Source organism: Mizuhopecten yessoensis, unplaced genomic scaffold (genome assembly GCF_002113885.1).
Source record: "Mizuhopecten yessoensis strain PY_sf001 unplaced genomic scaffold, ASM211388v2 scaffold10821, whole genome shotgun sequence".
Lineage (NCBI taxonomy): Eukaryota > Metazoa > Mollusca > Bivalvia > Pectinida > Pectinidae > Mizuhopecten > Mizuhopecten yessoensis.
Genome location: NW_018408738.1, coordinates 873,018 through 883,555, shown reverse-complemented (window position 1 = coordinate 883,555; position 10,538 = coordinate 873,018). Strand labels below are relative to the sequence as shown.

Genomic DNA, 10,538 nt, shown 5'->3' with positions numbered 1-10,538 from the left:
GAAAGGGGAAGTTTCAGCGGAAAGGGGAAGTTTCAACGGAAAGGGGAAGTTTCAGCGGAAAGGGGAAGTTTCAGCAGAAAGGGGAAGTTTCAGCGGAAAGGGGAAGTTTCAGCGGACCAAGGGGAAATTTCACAGAAAAGGGGAAGTCCTACCGGGAATGGGGAAATCCTACCGGAATAGGGAAGTCCTACCGGGAATGGGGAAGTTTCATCGAAAATAGGGTAATTTCTACCCCCTTTGCGAGGAAACTTCCCCAAAACTATTCCCTAGTGGTAGTTCCTATCTAAAATAAGTTCCCGCTAATTACTGGGCCACTGAAGGAGTTTAATAAGGAACTGATGACAGATTTTTTTGATAAATGAAATGTTTACGTATTTATCTTTTGAAAAATGTGTACGTTTGATATATTTCCATGTCTGTATGCGGATTTGCTCAGGGGCAAAATGTCTGGGGGCGTTTCTGTTTTGGGTCACCGGTTTTGCTTGTAAACTTCCGGTTGTCAACTTCTTGACGATGTGACACTCCAATTACTCCCATAACATGAGAGGCCGCTGGTCGGCCTTTTTTCAACCGGATATGATTTTGCCGACTGCGACTCCAATATGCCACTAAACTTACCAAAAAGTCATTTTGTAGCCTTTGCAAGGTATGTATTTATGAATCTAGACAGTTGTCATTTGTTTTGAACTTCAACTATTAAAGTTATTTAAATGTTTAGTAATAACATATAGTAAATGATTTAGTTGTGCGAGTCCTGAAACGATCGAGTTCCGAACCTTTGCCCGAGGTCCAGATGATACCTGGGGTTATCGCCCCGGCTTCCAAACGACATGGTTTGATCAGCATATATAGATATCTCCATATCTCACCTCCATAACATCTAGGTAGTTATGCACCTCTCTCAACCGTTGGGCATATGCTTGAGGCGTTATTTTTTATGTAAAAAATATCAAACAGTCACTCCCTCAATCAACTTAGGCCTAGCTCTTTTCAGCTGCTTTTCCTTGATGTCGAAACCGGATATTCTTTTAGTGTTCTAAATCAAACTCGGTGATCTTTCATGTATCCGGAACAACGTCAACTATATATATATATTTATTAAAGCATATAATTATATTGCTATTTCATAATGATTGTAACAAATAATAAAAATAGTAAAAGGACACAAAATATTTGAGATGGTCAGGATGTTTGCAATGCATGTTCTTATCAGATGGACAATTTTGTTAGTCCGGCTCCACCTTCGAAATTTATATCTTCAAATTCACCGGAAGTTGCATGTTTGCAAGAAGCAGACAGATTATTGACAGTAATTCGACAGATTACTGTTGACAGAGTGGTTGTAACAATTAGTTTGATATTCATCAGTAAATATGTTCAAAAAGTAAGTGTCAATATTTCTTTGTCGCGTAATATAGACATGATTTTTAAGCTAATATTTTCCGATATTTAGCCGGCACAACATTCCCGCATGGTGTAAAAAGTAAACTTATTAGATAGATACACCACAAACTTAGATAATCTAATTCTGTGGATACATCTTATGCTTTTATATTCTACTGCTTACAAGGGTTTCGTTAAGCTTTTTATCAGAAAAGTGTCATTTGAAAACAGGATTTGATGAACACGCATAACTTTGAAGGATTCAAATGTCCAGTGTACATCTCATTGCAGATTTGAAGACAAGGAGTGTGTAACAGGGGTGAACCAGGCCAAGTCTACAGTACAGAAGGGAATCAGGGCATCACTTCTAAAAATTTATCCACACATCAAAGATTACATAGACCAGATCGTACCAAAAAAGGGAGATCTTAAAGTTGTCAAATGGTAACAGTTTTTCTCTGTAACATAATTTCAAGTCTACCAAATTTGTTTACACAGTGCACGTGCTAGTTATCCATAATTGTGGTATTGTTTGTCAAATAATTGCCATTTAATACTCAGAGGTTCAAGTTCAATGAGTTTAATTTTTAGAAATATGCGTACAGTTGACGATAACAAAACGTTCTATAGAGAATTCACTCTCCCATATTGGTTCCAACAAAGCAAGTAGAGGCTTTAGAATAACAGATATGAGATAATACTATGCTATATGAAATAACCTAAAGTTCTGTTTTATGTGTCTCACTTATTCAGAGAAAATTTTTTAACTGATCCAGAGAAATATAATATGTCTCTGACTGATCTCGCTATTTTGCATCAGAAAGGTATGGCATGTATGATTCCTCTGTCATGAAATTTTTAATACAAGTGAACATTCAAAGTTCAATTATTTTAAGTCAAATGCATGAAACTAAGATATGCCATGTAAAATTATTACAGATAGAAAATTAATAATATGATCAAATCAGGCTGGAGCATGTTCTTTTGGTTTATTTAAAAAGGTAAAATATGATTATCAGGTTTTTTTTGTGTTTTGTTATAAAATATTTGTTAGCTGGCTTTGAAAATAAGCAGTGAATTCCTTTCAAGGGTACTTCGGCTAGATAAAAATGCTGATTGTGTCCTTTTACCCTAATTTCCTATTTGTTTGTGCTGACCCTAGTATCTTAAGGCAATGTTAAAAGAAGCACTTGCTGAATTTTTATTTAGAGTCATGTTTGTAACAATGAAACTTTAGCTCAGAAGAGCTATTCTTACAACTATATATAACAATCAAAATTAATAGAAACAACAAAATATCACAAAGGTAGCATGCATCACAGATAGTTGAATAAAAAGCAAAAAAGCACGGAAAGATTAAAGGTCATGCAAACATAAAGCTCATGCAGCATATAAATTAATTTAAGGGACGTTTCAGTCTAATGTACATATATATGCCAATATGGCAAAAACTAAAAATTGACAGAATACATGCTAATATACATAATCTAAAACAACAATGCAAACATTTATGAAACAATAATTAGGAATTTACAGCTTATAAAAGAAACATTACACAAAAGAAAGTAAGCAGCACTAAGAACTAAAACTTATATATGACAACTATTTCTGGAGCAATAAAAGGAAAAACAAGAGCCAAATAATCAATCTTTCATCTTTGTACATATGGATCTTCCCAGGTGTGGACCAGCCTCCGGAATTCTTGGAAGTATTCACATCTCCACAATTCGTTTGGAAGACTGTACCACACCCGGACCACCTCAAACGAGAAAGATTTCATACCTTGTAGTTTTTACAGATGGGATGCTGACTGTGAAGTCCCTTCTGAAATCATAAGCAGATTCCTTGAGTTTTACCAAGTCAAGTATATAATCAGGAGAAATCTTGTGTAGTTGAAAAACTTCACAGCCCACATCTTTTAGCCTCTTAACTTGTAAAAGAGTAGTATTAGTAGATTTTAAAAGCTGACTAAAAGATGAGACATAATTACTCTCCACGAATCTCACTCCCAGTGCACGCTCCTGAACCTTTTCAATCTTCCTCACATTTCTCAAGCTGGTAAAGTGCCAAACTAGTGGGCAGAAATGAAAACTGGATATAATAAAAGAATTTATGATTCTCCTAGAATTATCTGTATAATTTGAAAAATAAACTGTATTACCTTCCTACCCGTATTAATCCCCTACCGGTGAAACCGGGGGGGGGGACTATAGTTTTCCTCTCCGTCTGTCTGTGTACGTAACACTAATGTTTGTCAGCACTCTAGCGGCTTCATTCCTTGAAGGATTTTGATCAAACTTCACACAAATACCAAGGACCATAATATCTCGAAAACGTTCAAATTTCAGGGTTGTTGGGTCAAGGTCAAAGTCACTGTTACTATTTTTAGAAAATCCTTGTCAGCACTCTAGCGGCTTCATTCCTTGAGGGATTTGGATCATGCTTCATACAATTACAAAGGACCATTATATCTCGGACAAGTTTGAGTTACAGGGTTGTCGGGTCAAGGTCACTGTTACTATTTTGAGAAAATCCTTGTTAGCGCTCTAGCGGCTTCATTCCTTGGGGGATTTGGATCAAACTTCACACAATTACATTTAATACCACAAAAACGAAAGCAATAACATATAAGTCATTTTATTTTATATAATCCCTCTGCATAATACTAACATTACAATTTCTTGTATTATTATTACTACATTAAAATCAGTTACAAGCTAATTGTATACTTTTCATTTTCCCAAATTAACCCCAAAGGGCACCATTTTTATAAATCATTAGTGTAATAGCTAGCAGGGGCCGGTAGGGGACATGTATTGCTTTATTAATACTCAATACTCAGTATGCTTGTTTTTTCAGACATCTAACAGGAAACAAACCTGTGTTTTTTTTGTTTGATCTTACATTTGCAGTCTAAAGTGTACTCATTAAAAATAATTAATGCCCAATTTCTATCACAAAATTGATAAAATATTTTGTTCTCTTTCAGTCGTGAGCACATAGAAATACTGGCCAGTGCTAAAGGAGAACCATTGTTTTTCCGTCATAGAGAAGACAAATATGTACCAGCTCTAAAGCTGTTACACAAGTGTAAGTTTAGGAGCTGGTCTGTACTGAGATCATATGTGTAATAAAAAGTAGGCTCTATAGTATTGATATCCATTAGTTCTAGAAGTTGTTAGAAAATATATATGGTTACTCATTAAGAATGACTTAATAATATATGATTCCATTTTAAATCTTTATACTTAATTCTTAAGTATATATACTACATATATAAGCTTTTTTCTATCCTTATTTTCTTAAATTCAGAAATAGTGATTTCATGGGGTTTTTAACGACCCAAATAGACATGTGTAAAATAACAACACAAATGGACTTGATCCCATACAGATTAACAAAGCGGTTTTGTTCATGTCCCTGACTGTAGTTTTCCTTGCTCAAGCACTTACAAAGCTTGCTGAGTTGTGAAAATCTAGCTGAAGGAGAGCTACAGATGATCACATCCAGTTCTGTTTTCATAAAGGTCATACAGTATCACTGAACAGCTCTCTGTGTCAGGCTAAGAAAAGGCAATTCTCCAGTCTCTCATCAAAATGTAATTTATCTGTTAATTGGGATTTTCATCTCATTCTTGACAGTTTTATTTAAACGGTACAAGTGTTCACAATGTGCACCATGTGCACCATGTGCACATGCTGCTTTTGGTGCGTTCTTATGTGCAGGCCCACAACTGTATTGATTATGTAAAGTTAGTATCAAGAGAGTTGAAAATTTAGCTTGTGTGACTACTATGATGAGAGAATGTTGTGTTGCCTATTTCAGTCCCCTTCCTTGCCCCACACATGCAGGTGGATAAAGGTGCCATCCGTTTTGTGTTGAGTGGTGCCAACATCATGTGTCCTGGACTTACCTCCCCTGGAGCACGGATGACCAAGGTTGATGCTGACACTGTAGTCGCTATCATGGCTGAGGGCAAGGAGCATGCTGTGGCTGTCGGCATAACAAAAATGTCAACAGATGAAATGTATGTGTAAATGCTTTGTTAAGTTAAGTCAAGTTAGTTTGGGAAAGAAGGAAAATGATGCGTACGGTACTGTTAAATGTAGAGTTAAAATATTCCGGTAACTATAGGGTTGATGCCTTCTGATAAACATAGGGTTTATACATACTGCATACTGTAGAAGTGTTCAGATGTCTCGTATTAACTGTAGAGTTAAGGCCTAGTAGAATGGTTCAGATGTCTAGTGTTAACTGTAGAGTTGGGGCCTAGTAGAAGTGTTCAGATGTCGCGTATTAACTGTAGAGTTAGTAGATGTGTTCAGATATCTCTTGTTAACTGTAGAGGTGGGGCCTAGTAGATGTTTTCAGATATCTAGTGTTGATTGTAGAGTTAGGGCCTAGAAGAAGTGTTCAGATATCTATTGTTAACTGTAGAGTTGGGGCCTAGTAGATGTGTTCAAATATCTAGTGTTGATTGTAGAGTTCGGGCCTAGTAGAAGTGTTCAGATATCTAGTGTTAACTGTAGAGTTGGGGCATAGTAGATGTGTTCAGATATCTGTTGTTAACTGTAGAGTTGGGGCCTAGTAGAATATCTGTTGTTAACTGTAGAGTTGGGGCCCAGTAGATGTGTTCAGATATCTCGTGTTAACTGTAGAGTTGATGCCTAGTAGAAGTGTTCAAATATCTAGTGTTAACTGTATAGTTGGGGCCTAGTAGATGTGGTCAGAGATTTAGTGTTGACTGTAGAGTTGGTGCCTAGTAGATGTGTTCATATATCTAGTGTTAACTGTAGAGTTGGGGCCCAGTAGATGTGTTCAGATGTCTGTTGTTAACTGTAGAGTTGGGGCCTAGTAGATGTGTTCAGATATTTAGTGTTGACTGTAGAGTTGGGGCCTATTAAATGTGTTCAGATATCTGTTGTTAACTGTAGAGTTGATGCCTAGTAGAAGTGTTCAGATATCTGTTGTTAACTGTAGAGTTAAGGCCTAGTAGAATGGTTCAGATGTCTAGTGTTAACTGTAGAGTTAAGGCCTAGTAGAATGGTTCAGATGTCTAGTGTTAACTGTAGAGTTAAGGCCTAGTAGAATGGTTCAGATGTCTAGTGTTAACTGTAGAGTGGGGCCTAGTAGAAGTTTTCAGATATCTAGTGTTAACTGTAGAGTGGGGCCTAGTAGAAGTGCTCAGATATCTGTTGTTTACTGAACAGTTGGGGCCTAGTAGATGTGGTCAGAGATTTAGTGTTGACTGTAGAGTTGGGGCCGAGTAGATGTGTTCAGATATCTATTGTTAACTGTAGAGTTAAGGCCTAGTAGAATGGTTCAGATGTCTAGTGTTAACTGTAGAGTTAGGGCCCAGTAGAATTGTTCAGATATCTGTTGTTTACTGTAGAGTTGGGGCCTGGTAGAAGTGTTCAGTTTTTTGTTTTTAACTGAAGAGTTGGGGCCTAGTAGGAGTGTTCAGATATCTAGTGTTAACCGTAGAGTTGGGGCCTATTAGAAGTGTTCAGATATCTGTTGATAACTGTAGAGTTGGGGTCTAGTAGAATTGTTCAGATATCTAGTGTTAACTGAAGAGTTGGGGTCTAGTAGAAGGGTTCAGGTATCTGTTGTTTACTGAACAGTTGGGGCCTAGTAGAAGTGCTCAGATATCTGTTGTTTACTGAAGAATTGGGGCCTAGTAGAAGAGTTCAGATATCTAGTGATGACTGTAGAGTTGGAGCCTAGTAGAAGTGTCCAGGTATCTGTTGTTAACTGTGATATCTAGTGTTAACTGTAGAGTGGGGCCTAGTAGAAGTTTTCAGATATCTAGTGTTAACTGTAGAGTTAGGGTCTAGTAGAAGCGTTCAGGTATCTGTTGTTTACTGAAGAGTTGGGGCCTATTAGATGTGTTCAGATATCTATTGTTAACTGTAGAGTTAAGGCCTAGTAGAATGGTTCAGATGTCTAGTGTTAACTGTAGAGTTGGGGCCCAGTAGAAGAGTTCAGATATCTAGTGATGACTGTAGAGTTGGGGCCTATTAGAAGTGTTCAGATATATGTTGTTAACTGTAGAGTCGGGGCCTAGTAGATGTGTTTAGATGTCTAGTGTTTACTGTAGAGTTTGGGTCTAGTAGAAGTGTTTAGATGTCTAGAGTTTACTGTAGAGTTGGGGTCTAGAAGAAGCGTTCAAGTATCTGTTTTTAACTGTAGAGTTTGGGTCTAGTAGAAGTGTTTAGATATCTGTTGTTAACCGTAGAGTTTGGGCCTTGTAGAAGTGTTCAGATATCTGTTGTTTACTGAAGAGTTGGGGCCTAGTAGAAGTGTTTAGATGTCTAGTGTTTACTGTAGAGTTGGGGTCTAGTAGAAGTGTTCAGATATCTGTTGTTAACTGTAGAGTTTGGGCCTTGTAGAAGTGTTCAGATATCTAGTGTTAACTGTAGTGTTGGGGTTTAGTAGAAGTGTTCAGATATCTGTTGTTTACTGTAGAGTTGGGGCCTAGTAGAAGTGTTCAGGTATCTGTTGTTAACTGTGGAGTTGGGGCCTAGTAGAAGTGTTCAGATATCTGTTGTGAACTGTAGAGTTGGGGTCTACAATTAACTTTCAAGTTTCCTACTTCATTTTAAGTGCTTCAATACAAAAAGAATTTTCATTCATTTGTAAAAGTTTGATTAGAATATATTTTCTGATAACCAGTATCAAGATATAAAACTAAAAACAAATATCAGTTTGCTTTGATAAATTATAAATCTTATACTTTTATTTGAATTATAGTAGAGTTTATATTTGGCATAAAAACTATTTGGAGATGCACTGATTATATCAGATAAACAAACTAAATACTGTATCACTTACCTGAGTTGATGCTTTTTCTTTACTGCATGACATGTTCTTAACTGGAATTGGTTCTCTTTATAAACAATCTGTTGAAATGCTTTTCTTTTATGCCCAATTATGTGAAGGAACTTATTATTATCCACGCTAAACAAAAACATGTTTTTTATGGTTTCAGTTTGGAGAAAAATAAAGGAATCGGTGTGGAAAATATTCACTATCTAAACGATGGACTATGGAACATGAAGAATGTAAAATAACAAAACCCATCTGAAGGAAATAATCTGCTTTATAAGGAGCCTGTTGGATGAGCGTGCCAACCTGGAGTTAGGCCCTGTAAGGTCCAACCCACCTGTGGTGTTCACAGAACCTGGTTGTTCTCTCAGATTTTATAAATAAGTGACATCAATTATGTTCTTGGAAGGCATATATTTATGATGATTATATTCTTACTGTCAATTTCCAAAAATGTAATTGATATTAACTTTTACTTCTTTCACTATCAGTAACCTTTGAGTTTGAATGTGAATAGATCCCTGGAGAGATAAAGGAGAACACAGGTGCTCTAAGTGGTTCTACTTTTCATACATTGGATAATTATACTAATTGTCCGATTAACAGGTCTGCTAAATAAACTGATAAATGCTGATAAAGTTATTTTTTAGAAGGACTGTTCATAACATATGATATAAAAAGATTTGTATGATATGGTTGCTAAGAAAATGTCCATGTATATGTTACATTTGTATCAGAAGGTTTCTTATTTTTGTTTTTATTAGGAAAATAACTCCTTAATTATGTACATGTAATGTGCCCTAGTGCCAACTTACTACCACAAGCTTCACCATTACGGAATAATGCCACTCTTAAAAATTTGTATGACTAACTTAACAATACTTTATGACAGGTGTGCATACCTGCTCTGATAGCACTTAAGCAAATGAGGATGAATAGACAATAGTAGCTATATTTTTGTAAAGGGAGATAACTCTATCAAAATCTGGGTTATCAACACAATTCAATAGGCCAGACCTATCTTTTTTTGTCAATATCTTAAATTATTATGTTCTTGCATCAGGTGGAGTAGTTACCATTGATTATGAATTTAAAAGGAGAGATTATCTGGTTTTGTTGCAAAATGTCTAACATATGTCACAGAATGGAATTAACTATGTCATTCTGAATACAAAATCTGATACTATTTGTGTCTTGTTATAATATGGAAAACATGCAACAATCTGGAATGACATAACTAATCAGAAGTAAAAGTCAGTGATTGTGATTTCAGATGTATACACATATTGACTTCTGGACATAGCAAGTAGCCAAGGTGACTGATATTATCTACCACTGTAAAACATGCAAGTAGCCAAGGTGACTGATATTATCTACCACTGTAAAACATGCAAGTAGCCAAGGTGACTGATATTATCTACCACTGTAAAAACATACCCTCATCATATCACTTCTAGATTGTACCAGATTCATTGTAAAGAATTGCCACTCTTTCTGTAAGCGGATTTTAATTTGCTTAGCCTTAAACTTATGTGTAAATATATCCACATGCATGATTGGCATTAACCTGTGTAAAATCAGCACTTTAAGATAATATCTCCAAGGAATGGCCAAGTCAATACTCTTTGTATTATGTGTGTCGGCAAAGCGATTGATATACACGGACCATCATCATCGTCAGTCTAGGGTAAACGACGCTCACTACTGCTGCACGCAACCATTTCGTTGAGACCGGTGCAACTACTTCCGTCCATATTTGGAATTAGAGTATAATGATCGCTGATCAATCAGCCGTAGGTTTTGCAACTTGTCAGTGATTAATAGGCAATTGTATACCGCAGATACGACGGAACTAATGTTTGCAACTGGTTGAGACCTAACGGTGACTGCTCAGTGAATCTTCGGTGACTTGTTGAAACTTTATAGCTGAAATAAGGTAGCTTCTGACGACGAGACATCTTTTATATAGAGGAGGCCGGGTTTTAATTTTAGTACTAGTTAAAACTAAAAGGGAAATACTCTGTGATTAGATGTTGATCGATCATCGATCAAAACATAATGCGTATAAAATGGTGCTTTTCTGAATCAGATCATTTCCTTGCAAGTATTCAAGATCTAAACAACAGAAAACTTGCAGTTGCTCTGCCTGCAAAGAATAAGTCAGAATGCTGCAGTTGCTGCCATGATGGAGTACAGAAGAATGAGGGGGACGAGGCAGTATTGGCCGAGACATTTCATCGCAAGTAGGCCACAGCTAGGAGACTGAATATTGAATGGAGAGAAAGTCGTGGTGTTTTCTCCTTATGACAACAATGATGCTGTTATGC

The 10,538-nt window shown here is 36.5% G+C and overlaps 2 protein-coding genes across 3 annotated transcripts in view; one reads left to right on the top strand and one right to left on the bottom strand.

Annotated features, from left to right (window-relative positions):
* Positions 1–1,014, bottom strand: part of LOC110462661 — a 22,534-nt gene extending 21,520 nt beyond the window's left edge. Inside the window, exon 1 of one of the 2 annotated variants that reach the window (XM_021516735.1) lies at positions 870–1,014. The gene's annotated coding sequence lies outside the window, so the exon portion shown is untranslated. The other variant, XM_021516736.1, reaches the window with a different exon arrangement.
* A 249-nt stretch (positions 1,015–1,263) lies between these two features.
* Positions 1,264–9,397, top strand: LOC110462662 (malignant T-cell-amplified sequence 1 homolog). The gene is made up of 5 exons (XM_021516737.1): positions 1,264–1,384; positions 1,675–1,827; positions 4,373–4,473; positions 5,209–5,410; positions 8,375–9,397. Exons 1-5 carry the CDS (start codon positions 1,374–1,376, stop codon positions 8,454–8,456), a joined length of 549 nt encoding a protein of 182 aa, XP_021372412.1. The 5' UTR covers positions 1,264–1,373; the 3' UTR covers positions 8,457–9,397.
* Positions 9,398–10,538: the final 1,141 nt, after the last annotated feature.